We start from the raw sequence: 13,286 nt of genomic DNA, 5'->3' as shown, positions 1-13,286 counted from the left end.
CAGTGAAGAAAATCCCACAATGGAAAGGTGAATATAGTGGGTGAGAAGAGGCAACTGTATGGGATACAACAGTATCCGCATTTAAAATGCTGAGGAAAGCTTTTGTGAAGCTAGTCCAGTGACATAATTTGACAATTAGGGTCCAGGACTTGGAAGTGTCCCTCCAGCAAACCCAGGAGCAACTTTGACATGGTGTGGAGGGAGGGGAGAGACAAGTAACACCTAACCCTCCTCAAATAGAAAGACAAATCTGCCCAGTTTAGGAAATTTTGAAGGGGAAAAACAGTTAGGATCCTCAGGTAGCCCTTTCCCTAAAGCACAAAATCTTCACTTAGAATAAATGCATTTGACTCTTCCAAGATCTGATTTGTATAAATCCTCCTTACGTGAAATTTGGCAAAAGGGAAAAAATAGAGTGAGAATGAGGGGACAAGTGGGAGAACAAGATGGAGTGAATGAGAAACAGAAAAAATAGTGGTTGGGGGAGTGGGGAGAGAAAAGTAAAAATAATTACCATTGTTTAAGTCTGCCATACCATGAAGAGACCTTAGCTGCTGGTCACCTCTCTCCACAGCTTCCTCTCTGCTCTTTCCTCCATCTGCCTCCTCCCTCATTTTCTGATTTAGTGCCAGCACTGATTTTGTGCTTTTCTCTGAACAACCAATTCTCTGGTCCATCAACAGCCCAATGCAACACCAGGACTCCAGTAATACAAAAGGATCTAAAGAGACTGGAAATATAGACAGAATATAGCAAAATGATATTTGTCTTGGTATTTATTTTATACATGCAGAACAATCTTCACAATTTAGAAGTTGGAATGTTAGAAAAATAAACAATTACTGTAATTACATGTTGGTGGGCTTCATCTGGCATGCCAGGTCAGAAGTGTATTGGCAGGGCAGGATGGGTGAATGTCGCACTGCCACAGCACATCCTGTACTTCTTTTTATCGTTAAATAAGACTCTGATCAGCAGGACTGTCAGTTAGGCATCTTTCATCAGCACTGGGCCTTGTCTACACTAGCACTTATGCCAGCAAAACTTTTGTTGCTTGGGGCGTGAAAACCACCCACTTGAACAACAAGTTTTGCTGGCATAAGTGTTAGTGTAGACAAGGCTTCAGTCTCTTTAGACACAAATGAAAACCAAGAAATGGTGATGTCTCATTAACTTGGTTAGTTTCATTCATTTTTGGCTGTGCTCTTTTAAACAAGACTTCTTTACTGAAGATAAAGGTTAAGAATGGAAGAAAGCATTATGCTAGCAATACAATAGCTGTCATTATATAGGAGACAATTAGAAATATAATCTATCACTTTTGTTCCACATTCCTTTTTCCTCATAGTGAGAGAACTGAACATACCACTTCAGGAAAGCATGTTAAAGACACAGAAATCTGTGGACAAAAAGGTGTGTGGCAACAAAACAATCTTTTAACACGGGATGCTGCTGTTTGTGCTGGATTAAACAAAAGGTTATTTTTAACAAAGGGAAAAACACAATATATCATGAGGTACATTTTCAGAAGTTGCCTGCCTATTGCAGGAACAAATCTCAGCGGCTGCAAATGGAAGTACCTGATTGTGGCTTTTCCTGCCTTTGAAACTAATTATTTTTAAATGCCACTAATCCTTGTAGTTGTCTGGGTGGGGATTTTCAAAGAAGCCTAAGAAGTTAAGAGGTAAATGTCTAACTCCTTTCTGCTTCTTTGAAAATTCCAGGCTTAACAGCTTAGCAGGAGGACTACTACAACTCACATGGAGCTCAAGGTGTGTTGAGTGACATCACCTTGAATTGGGCCGTTAAGATACACCAATGGGCTTTAAAAAAATCACCGCAAAGCAATAGGATGCCGTGTACTGTCCATCCAGCAGTACCTCTCTATATCCAAACTTGACCATCCCCCTCTGACCAGTCACAATGTAAAAAATGCTGCAACTTAATAGGAATGAGCAATTTAAAAAGCATCAATATCAGAAATTGATAACCATATCCTGAGGAGGCAAGAACAGGTACTAATATAACCACAGTAACTGGCATCTAAAATTACAGTAACTATTTAAGCAATGTCCAGGATAACAGTCACAGGAGCCTGCTAGTACCACAGGTTGCAGCAAAATGATTCATTGGCTCTCTGGAGTCTGAAGTTGGACTGGTTTTGATTTTTGTTTTTTGTTTGTTACACTAGGTGCCAGTACAACACTTGGGGTTTCATCACTTTTTGTAGCAACAGTACATTTTTCACCTAGGCATTTTCATCATATGAGAATGAACAGATTAGCCTGGTTTCCTGATCATATAAAATCATTTAAGGCAAATAAAAAGGAGTTCAAGATTTTTTTTGCAACTAAATTACTTTAACTCCATCTTATTGGCTATAAACTAGTAATTGGATAGTTCTTATTGTGGCATACTTACATAAGGCCGGCCAGTCAGCTGGCTGATAGTTTCCTAACTTAGTGTTGCATCCAACATGGAGGAATTCTATGTTAGACCTTGTCTTAACAAACTAAGATGAACTGATCACAAAACTAAAAATTAATGGTAACTTAGGTACAAGTGATCATGACTTACTCACATTTATAATGTGCAAACAGAATAAAGTTCTAACCAGTACTATATCTATACGGGGTGCTTTAAAAGGGCCAATTTCACAGAGATGAAAACAATTGAGCCACATCAGATGAAAGGAAGAATGTAATCAGAAAAATATGAATAAGTGGGAAATGTTTGAAGAACTCTTTACTAGATGTTCAAAAAGCCACAATCAACATATTGGTTAAAAAAACAAACCTGGTTTAGAAGGGACGTGATGGAAACTATAAAATATACATATATAACAAGTGTAAGAAAGTGGAAGTTGAAAGTAGTGAATATAAATCAGATGCTAGGAATGGTAGAAAATTGATAAGGGAGGCAAAGGGACACCAGGCAAAATCCATAGCCAGTAGAGTTAAGGACAATAAAAAGGAGTTTTGTTTTTTAGAAGTATGTTAGGAGCAAAAAACAATACAATGGTATTGGTCCATTATTAGATGGAAATGGTAGAACTATCTATAATACAGAAAAGATGAAAGTGTTCAATAAATATTTCTATTCTATATTTAGGGGGGAAAAGTCGTTATATGATAACATGGATGTTTCCATTCCACTATAGGAGGATGATAAACAAGCTACTAAAGTTAAACATTTTTAAATCAAAAGGTTTAAATAATTTGCATCCAAAAGTTTGTATTTTAAAAAAAACTGACTGAGGAGTTCACTGGACTGTTAATGGTTTTGTTTTGTTTTGTTTTTTTTAAGTTTTTTTTGTTGGGACAGTTGGCTGTGGTTAGTGCAGAAACAGGTACAGGCTGGAGATGGAATAGTCTGGCTGAACTACCAAGCATCTGGGAGTATCGCCAATAAGGTAGTGATGCTGAGTAGACTGGAGTGGCTCCTTTCATTAGAAGTCTATATATCTGCTTTAGAGGTCATCTGGTTATATCTTTGCTTGTGGATTGGCCGGACCCTTAGGACTCATGACTCAGGACATTCAAGCTCAGGGATAACTCATCAGGCTCTGAATACTCATCATAGTCTTGGGAAGTTCCAGAAGACTGGATGAAAGTTAATGTTGTGCCAATATTTAAAAAGGAGAAACAGGATGCCTCATGTAATTATAGGCCTGTAAGTTTGATATCCATCCAGGGCAAGATAAGAGAGCTGCTGATACAGGACTTTGTTAGTTAAGAATCAAAGGAAGATAATATAATTAATGCCAAGCAACATGCATTTCTGGAAGATAGATCCTGTCAAACTAACTTTATCTTTTTTGGATGAGATTACAAGTTTGGTTGATAAAGGCAGCAATGTTGATATGATATACATAGACTTATGTAAGGCATTTTACTTGGTATTGAATGACATTTGATTAAAAACTAGAATGATATAAAAATAATATTTACACATTAAATGGATTAAAAGTTGGCCAACTGATAGGTCTCAATGTAACTGTAAATCGGAAATCATCACTGAGTGGGTGTGTTTCTAGTGAGGTCCCCAGGGATTGGTTCTTGGCCTTATGCTATTTAACATTTTTATTAATGACCTGAAAGAAAACATAAAGTTTGCAGGTGACACACACAAATTGGGAACGTGGTAAATAATGAAGAGGACATCTCACTGATATAGCAATCTGGATAGCTTAGTAAACTGAGTGCAAGCAAACAATGTGCATTTTAATATGGCTAATGTAAATGAATACATCTAGGAACAAAGAACGTAGGCTATACTTACACAACGGAGGACTCTACCTTGGAAGCAGTGACTGTGAAAAAGAATTGGGAGTCATAGTGGATAATCAGCTGAACATGAGCTCCTGCAGTGCTGCTGTGGCCAAAACCGCTAATGCAAAGCTTGGATGCATAAACAGGGCAATCTCGAGTAGGAGGTAAAATAACCTCTCTATTGGGCACTGGTGCAACTGCTGCTGGAATACTGTAGCCAGTTCTGGTGGCCACAGTTCAAGACGGGCGTTTATAAATCGGAGAGGGTTCAGAGAAGAGACATGAGAATGATTAAAGGATTAGAATACATGTTTTAGAGAGAGAAGTTAAATAGATTTACAGCTCCTTGAATTTAGCAAAGAAGATGGAGGACTGAAATGATGGTGGTCTATAAGTACCTACATGAGGAACAAATAAACGCCTCTTCAATTGATCAGATTGGTATAACACGATCCAATAGCTGGAAATTGAAGCTGGACAAATTCAGAGTGGAAATAAGGCATACATTTTTAATAGTAAGAGTAATTAACCATTGTAACAATTTACCAAGTGTTGTGGATTCTTCATCAGTGACAATTTTTAAATCAAGATTGGATTTTTTTCTAAAATATCTTTTAGGAATTTTGTGGAAGTTGTATGGCCTGTATTACACACAACGTCAGACTAGATGATCACAATGGTCCCTTCTGGCCTTGGAATCTATACATCAGTGTAGAGTTTTATTTCCAAATCACAATATGTTTTACTGGCTTCAGTAGTTTTGAAACTGAGGTTCAAGGGGATAATTTTGACCAGACTTTTAGCAATTGGACAATTTTCATATAGAATGCTTACTCATGTATAAAATTTGTTAGCAATATCCATCCGAATAAATCTGCCTATATTTTTAAGGGAAATTTAATCTTCCCATATGTCTTTTCAATATTTCACAAACATTGGACTAAATGTGATTTACATTTACATTTGCCCTGAGAATCTGATGCATCTAAATACCAGTGATCTGATATTCACATTTTCTCTTCAATGTTCATACAAGAAAAACTCAGAATTTCTATAGTACCTTTTACTTTCTTAAATACAGGAAATTCTGGGCCTGCTTTATAAGAGGTGAAGAAATGGTTTAACACAAATGGTGCTAAATGTCTCCTTTTAAAATATGCTGTTTTCAAGCTAACTGTGCCTAATTGAGCCAAACTAGAAAGTTTCTAAACAAATGATAGACATAACACTGGCATGTGTGAGCTACTTATTTTCTTTCTAAATTATGAATGGATAAAACACAGATTTCTCAGATCCATCTTAATTTTTACACAGACCTGAAAGACACTTAAATGTCAATACCCCAATATAACCATGCTTTTGAGTTGAGGGGGAAATGGATTTGTCCTTGTCCCAGGAGAAGCAGCAGCATTTAGGAACAGAACTCAGGTCTAGGAGTTAGGAACACAAGTTCTAACAATAATTGTCACTTATTGGCTGTGATCTTGGACAAGTCATTTAACTTTTCTCTGCTTCATCTGTGTGAGAGAGAGATCATTCACAACTTCACCGACATGTTGTGAGGCTTATTTACTTAATGTTTAGGCTGCCCTATATGAAATGTTTTATAATTCTTGTATGATTTACAGACTTCTCCCTGTATAGTTCAAAAGAAAGTGAACCCGTGATGTTGCATATAGTTTTGTAGGGGTTTGCATTTAATATGCTATTCTCTTCATTTCATAAAGGATATTTCCTATCCTGATTTGGTGAAGAACTACAGAGACATTATTCCTGTCTTACTTAGTATCTTTGACCCATTTCTGTTCCCCCATATAAAGACTCTTCTCAGGGTTCAGTGGGATCCTACGGTTGCTAAGGCAAAAATCTTTGTGGTGCAAGTGAAACTTCATTAAGAGCTTCTGAAAATTCAAATTCCTATATAAGCCTGTGAACATTACAAAAGTACAAAGAAAACATTTTTCCTAATTACAAAGTAATTCACCCCAGTGGTCTTCAAAAAAAAATACAGCTCATAGATTTTCATAATTCTGTGTCCTCTGAAAAGTTTTTAACTTGGTATTTTAGATTTTTGAACCGTGCTGGATGGCAGGTCCTTCTAACAGACGTTTTCTGGGGAAGAAATACCACACAGCCACTTCAAGTGCAAATTTTGCTCGCTCCCTTGCCAGTGTGCCTCCCTCAACCCTGCTGCGGAGAGAACACTGCAGCCGTGAGAAGGTAGTTCAGTTTCCATCTCCTTTAAATGCTTGGTCTATGGTAACTATTCAGAGATTGCCACCCACTTATGCCAACTTCTACTGACCTAGCCGTGAGCTGACAGCAGCGAGCTGAAGGGTTAAGCCCGTGAGCCGTGCATTTCTCCCGAAGTGTTAGTTGAAAAACAAAAGTCCCGCAATGCGAACTCGAGTGGATGAGCTAGGAATGAAAGGAGGGGGGTACTTACTGCAGCTCTGGGGAGAAAAGAGCTTCCTGGGTCTCTTCAGGGTCCTCAGCTTGCAACAGCTCCGCTCTCAACGAGCTCGTCCTCCTCGGACCCCTGCGTCCGCCTCCTCTGCCGCCTCAGAGAGCAGCATTGCGCTGCCTTTCGTTCGGTTTTGATTTCCCACAGAACACGCTGGGAGCATAGAAAGTGAAACTCAGAGCAGCAGCTGCTGCTAGCTCACTTGGACAGGACGAGGCTGCTCCTCCCTTCCCAGGTACTTCACGTGCGCTAGCAAGGTGCGGTGAACCAGGGCAGAGTCTGGCCTTTAACTGGGCCACTTCTTTAAGGCATCCCACTGTTTCCCACTCTTGCTTAGAGGAATCCCAGCACAGGAGCGGGGGTGAAAGAAAGGAGCCAAGAGCAAGAAGGAGGAATACAGAAAAGAGGACTTCTAAAGGAACCTCCCAGCTGCTCCAGTTACCCATCTAGTCACTGATCACTGACAATCCCTCTGCTCTGGAGTGCAGTTAGATTAAAAAATAGTACTCTAAGGCAATGAGTACCTCACCCGCCTTGTCTCTCTAGTATCCTGGGACCAAGATGGCTACAACACTCCATACTCCAAAGCAGCGGTTTTCAAACTTTTTAGGCTGCGTACCCCTTTCCTAATAATGTAGTCCTACCGCGTACCCCCATCTGAGACAGGGTCATCATATACCTCTGATTAGATGGCCAAGCTTTAGTAAATAAAGTGCTTTATCCCCATTACAGGATTTTTCTCACGTACCAGAGCTGGCGTACCCACTGCTCTAAGGCAATGTTATGTGAATGGGAAAGGATGTCATTTGTGTGGGGAAAGGGGAATCCTTTTGCATGGCAAATTATCTGGTGGGGGAGGTTTGTAATTTTTTTTTAAAGATGGCTGTTCCAAGAGGGTTAGGGATTGAAAAGTCATGTGTTCCAGGAAGATCGATTCTTCTGCAGGGGGTGTTGTCAAAGGAATGATAAATTTCTCCCACACTTTATATTCGAAAAGGGATGATTACTGCACTGCAATTCTGCTTCTCTGAGGATATCATTTCACAACATTCTTCTCAACCCACAGCTTTGAGGGGCAGGGTGTGTCTCCATCCAGTGATGTTTGTCTGCTTTCTTTAAACTGTCTTCTGCTTTTGAGACATGCTTTCTCAATCCCCATTATTTGGTGGTTGGTTTAATATTTTATCTTCATGATGAATTGCACAGGCAAGTAGAAAAAATGATTGATTACCTTTGATTACCTCATTTGCCCTGTCTTCTAATCCATCCCCTCACTGGACTTAGTCTAACAAGATTGCAAGTCTCCTAACAAGAAATTCTGTCGAAGCAGGTGCTGTAGATCTTCCAAACATAAGAATAGCCATACTGGATCACACCTATGGTCCATCTAGCCCAGTGTCCTGTCTTTGGACATTAGCCCATGTCAGATGCATCAGAGGGAATGAACAGAACAGCAATTTTGAATGATCCATCCTCCTGTCATTCTTTCTCAGCTTCTGGCAGTTGGCGTTTAGGGACACAGGAGCATGGGGTTGTGTCCCTGACCATCTTGGCAAATAGCCATTGATGGATCTATCCTCCATGTTAGGGAAGGATTAGGAAGGCTTTCTACCAGGGACTAAAAGGACCCATAAATTGAGTAAGGGTTAAACCCTGTAAAAGATCTCCCTCCACCCCCTAGTTAGTTTAATTCTTTAAGTACCTCAATAGTCTAGTCCTAACTGTGGCTTCAGTGCTGAGATGTACTGAATTAACACTACTGTATCTTGAAGTACGAACTCATTAGGCCGGGTGTTATCACCTACCATCTTTTACCACCATTGAGAAAAGAAACTTTTGCAAGGACTGTGATAGCCCATTTACAAAGTAGAAGCATTCCCCATTAGTTGTTACAGTTTAGCAATACCCTTTGCAATGCAGTATCCATATACATGTGTCTTAGGATGGGAGATAGCTATGGCTGTAGCCCTACTAGTACTCAGACAGTCCAGCGTGTTTAAATGATGATATCCTAACAGAAGAGAAATTGTAGAAGTCTTAGGGTTAGTGTCTTTTTGTAAGACCTGTATTGGAAACCCCTTCCATTTCAAGGCAATTATCTTGCCAGTGTCTTGATTATTAAAATGACTACTTGGGCATGAGATTATAGCCCACAGGATTCAGGCAGCTGCTAACTGTAGTGGAGGTAGGCAGACAGCTAGACAAGGAAATGCATCTTTATTTGCCTTTATCCTCCATCCCCCCATCTCAGTCTCTGAATCGATCAGTGAGGACAGAATGTGCAGAACCAGAGCAACTAAAATGACCCTAGATAATTTAGAAAGCATTTGAAACAGACAAGCCAGCGAACAGTCTATTATGAGAACTCAAAGGTTAATTCACACTATCTACTTCAAGTTCAGCTATAGAAAGCCACTTGAAGACAGTGGTAGGAGGTGCTTATGATATACCAGGATACAATCCAAACTAATGAGCAGCTGTGTCACCCGTCCTGCACCCTTGGGTGTCTTACAATGCCTTGCTGAAGGAGTTCCCAACTGGGCTGCTCAGTCAGCACGCAAGCCACACCTTGAGTGTGTGTGTGTGTGTGTGTGTGTGTGGTGTGTGTAACTGCAGCCTGCCAGCCACACTTGGGTTACACTCTGGCTCTCACCAGTCTTGGTTATACTGCATGGTGACCCCAACACACCCCCAGTTCCTGATTCCCCTCTAGAAATGTATGTCCTGTACTTCTCAGCCCTCTCCTGGACAGTACAAAATACTTTGTCTGTTATTCCTTTAAGGGAATAATATGCCATCTTATTGTCTCAAATAGTTATTCAGACACTTCAGTTGAAACACAGTGGATTAGATAAAACAATTTTATTAACTACAAAGAGAGATTTTAAGTGAGCACAAGTAATGAGCCATGCAAGTCAGAAATGGTTACAAGAAAAAGTAAATATCTTCTCTTTATATGTAACTTAACTAGATCAGATTCAAGCAAAGTTTCTCACCACGTGCTTTTAGCAGTCTTACTGACCAAACCCTGTAGGTGAGGACCCTTGCCCCAGAATCCAATGCCTGCTTCCTTTGCTGCTTCAAGCGCATTGAATGCGATGGGCAGGGAGAGAGAGAGGGTTGCCTTGGGGTGTTTGTCCTTCCTCTCTTGAAAAGCATTTCCTGCTTAACACTAGGATACAGGGTCTATGTGGAAGGATGTTCCCTGCTGGCTTTTTCTCACCTATCTGAGCTTTCTTTGTTTCCCTCCCTGCCTGATGACTTTGTTTACTTTTTAAATGCAAATTAAACAGAACACACATTCCTTTGTTTAGAACAGACTTGTTTGCCAACTTTTGTTTGGGCAGTGTGATGAGGTTTCGCACATGTGTTAATCACGTCATACAGGGAAATCTTATAACTTCACCCACAATGTTGCCAAACATACGTTACCAAAACAATCCTGACCAGCAAATTATAAATTTTCAAATGAGACCTTACAAGGTAATTTACTCTCAATAATTTGTATGAAGATTATTACAATAGTGTGTAGGATATAGTTATAGCGGTGTACTCTGACCAAATACTGTAACAGCTACATAAATACTATGTGCTGATGCAATAACTGAAGGGAAGTGTCAAGCTGCCTGGAAACGGAGGAGTCAGATTACTTTTTTTTTTTTTTTTGGCTAGCTTGCTTTGTACTTCAGGGGGAAATAATCTTTTAAATTGATCACATTAGTCATGTGCAGAAAAAAAATACTTGATGTATACGTTAATCACAAATAATGGACGAGGCTGTTTTCCTGTATTAGGAAAGCTCTTTGTTATGCATTATAGGTAGGAAAAAGAATGGTCTAGTAGCAGATTAGGCACTGCATATACCTGAAACAGGAAACATAGATTTTATTCCTGGAAAAGATTTCCTTGGTGACATTAGCCAAGTAAGCCAAGTAATTTAGGCCTAAAATTTTAAAAGCTAGTATATATGCAAATCCTCATATAGGTACTTAAGTGAAGGAATAGACGGATGGGAGGTATATATGGGGTTTTTCAAAGGGAGTGACTAGAGTTCTCCTCTACCACCATCACTTTTGCTGCCTCCATTGACGAAAGCCAGACGCTAGGCAACTGCATCCCCTCTGACAGAGTTGTATAGAATTCTTCTCCTGTTACAGAATTATGTTAGCCAGGATGCAGTTGCCTAGCGGCCAACTCCCTTCAGTGTAGACAGCAGCCATGGTAAGGAAGAACTTCCTGGATCTTCAGAGGGACAGCAGATGGGCACATGTATGGTATTTCACCACTGGCTCTTTTAGGTGTGTTCAGAAGGCCATGCCTTTTGAGCAATAGGTAACAGCTCCTATCTCTTCCTGGAATTCCAAATTAGATCTGATGCTATAAGGTTCCTGTCTCCTATTAGCTTCTATAGGATTTTTTCATAGAGATGTTCCAATGTCTGCCTGAGAGAAGGGAGAACAGCTGCAGGAGCTGCCCTTTCAGCTACCCCACAGGCTGTTCATAATGAGAGGAACCAAAAACTCACCCCACCAGAGAAAGCCCAGCAGAGTCCAGATAGGGAATTATTCTTGCACGCAACCCAGTGGATGTGAGGAAAGTAGAACAAGTTTAATTGGTGGCTAGCTAAATTGAAGGTAGCATACGTGATCCCAGGGAGCCAGCCCACCAGGCCCTTGCCAGAAGTGGACCCCAGCAGAGGGAAGTGTGGCTGAGTCAGGGAAGTCAAGCTCAATGACCCCTTGTATTTGGTACTGGCCACAGTCAGAGACAGGATCCTAGATTAGATGGATTATTCTGATATGAAATGGTAGGTCCTATGTTCTGTTGTATGGCTAGTCTGTTGTGTGATTTTTTTTTCTCTCGCTAGTTCTGTAAAATGTTGTTTTACCTCTTTTGTTAAAAACTAGTTATAAGTGCAGCAATTACTTAGAATTGGTAAACTTGGTGTTGTACCTTTTTTTTTTTTCCCCCTCCCAAGCATTTCCTATGCCTGGAGCTACATTCCAGCATGCCACATGGCCTTCTTCTTGTCCTGTCTACTGCTCCCCTCTGGACCTTCCTCCATCTCGCCTTATAAATATGAGAACTTATGTGACTAGCTTACTATGTAATTAGGCATATTTTTATTTGTTTTAACTCTTGTCCCTCCTTTTTCTCCTATGTCTAGTATCATAGCCTGGGTTTGCCTCCTTCAGGGACAGATTCTGATACCTCACATTGAATAGTATCTTAATCCACTTGTAGTCCTGTTGAAATCATTAGTCCTATTTGTGGAGTAAGGTGCTACTCTATGGCTCCATCTATGCTGCACACTTCTTTCAGCAGCATGTAGAGTATGTACTCAGGTAGCCCTCCTAACATGGGTTTAAGTAGCAGTGTAGAGAGTGAGGCATGGCTTAGGTGAGTATAGTACAGACACACCTGAAGGGTGTGTGTATGTACACAAGTACATACCCAACATGCAGGGCCGGTGACTACCTGGGATGCCGGATTTGGAGGGTGCTGGGCTCAGGGAGCTGCTTTTGTTGCTAGCAACAAAAGGGAAAATAGAATGTTTGAAGTAAAATGTTTCAGGTGTTCCATATGTAGATTCATTTTTCATTTATCTCCTAGAATGTTCTGGACCTTCGTAGAATCTCATGGAACCTCCCAGACTTTCTGAGAACTACGTTTTCCTTGAACCCCCTAGAATGTTGTCAGCCATGCCTTTGTGGGTATATAAGGGGCATGTTGTGAATCAGATACTTTACAGAGGTGTATAAAGGTCACAACATAGCTTTGCGTGTACATTTAATGCCTGTGTTGCAAACCCACTTGCAGATATCACCATCCTCCAGGAGATAAGGATGCCACAGACAGAACAGAGCCCCTCTGAATGAAGCAAGGATATCACCCACAGAGAAGGACGCTCTTCAAATAGAGCAAAGGACATGGGTATCTTCTGGACAGACCAGAGATGATGCAAAAAGTTTTACATCAACCAGAGGATTTTCTGTCTTCAGCAATTTCATATAAACATAAAGAGAGAGAAAACATCCCCTCTTGTCTGCTGCAGTTTTATTAAAGGTTTTTGGACCCTGCAACAACTGATTCTTGCTTTCACAAGGAAGTGAAATCCTTTACAAAAAATATGCAGTTTCCCATTGCTGTAACATTTCTAAGGAAATTCCACGCAAATATCAGAAATGGAAGTTTCACAGAACAGAAGAACAGTCGCATACCATTTGGATCCCTCAGGTAAAGAGTGATGAGACAGCATGTCCCACAGAATGAAGGACTCAATTCTCCACTTTCACTATTCCCAGATGTCCCAGCAGCAAAAGGTAAAGGTAGGTCAAATGTGAGGTCTACACTATTTTCTTGTGACTCTATGAAAACTTATAAAACTTGAATTAGATGCTCAGTTATGGTGACTTTAGCTTGTATGCAGAGGGTTCAATTGGTAATTACATTGGGATGGGAAAAGAAATGTCTCTCAAAATGAACTGGCAGAGAATCTAATGCTTGTTACACTCCCTTGTATTGAGTGAGAATCATGCATTAGGATTAGA

The 13,286-nt window shown here is 40.2% G+C and overlaps 1 protein-coding gene and 1 long non-coding RNA gene across 2 annotated transcripts in view; one reads left to right on the top strand and one right to left on the bottom strand.

Moving 5' to 3' along the window:
* Window positions 1–6,753, bottom strand: part of USP18 (ubiquitin specific peptidase 18) — a 23,697-nt gene extending 16,944 nt beyond the window's left edge. Inside the window, exons 1-2 of the mRNA XM_067536130.1 lie at window positions 6,718–6,753; window positions 515–730 (exon numbers count right to left, since the gene is read on the bottom strand). Coding sequence (XP_067392231.1) covers window positions 515–677 — 163 coding nt within the window. The 5' untranslated portion in view covers window positions 678–730; window positions 6,718–6,753. The remainder of the gene's footprint in view (window positions 1–514; window positions 731–6,717) is intronic.
* The window catches only part of LOC137145415 (uncharacterized), a 14,531-nt gene extending 1,245 nt beyond the window's left edge, over window positions 1–13,286 (top strand). Inside the window, exons 3-4 of the long non-coding RNA XR_010917651.1 lie at window positions 6,339–6,491; window positions 12,556–13,286. This is a non-coding gene — a long non-coding RNA (uncharacterized lncRNA). The remainder of the gene's footprint in view (window positions 1–6,338; window positions 6,492–12,555) is intronic.

Source organism: Emydura macquarii, unplaced genomic scaffold (genome assembly GCF_026122565.2).
Source record: "Emydura macquarii macquarii isolate MOO-44397 ecotype Brisbane River unplaced genomic scaffold, CSIRO-AGI_Emac_v2 contig_3530, whole genome shotgun sequence".
In the NCBI taxonomy this organism is placed as follows: Eukaryota; Metazoa; Chordata; order Testudines; family Chelidae; genus Emydura; species Emydura macquarii.
This window is presented reverse-complemented; position numbering and strand designations above follow the sequence as displayed.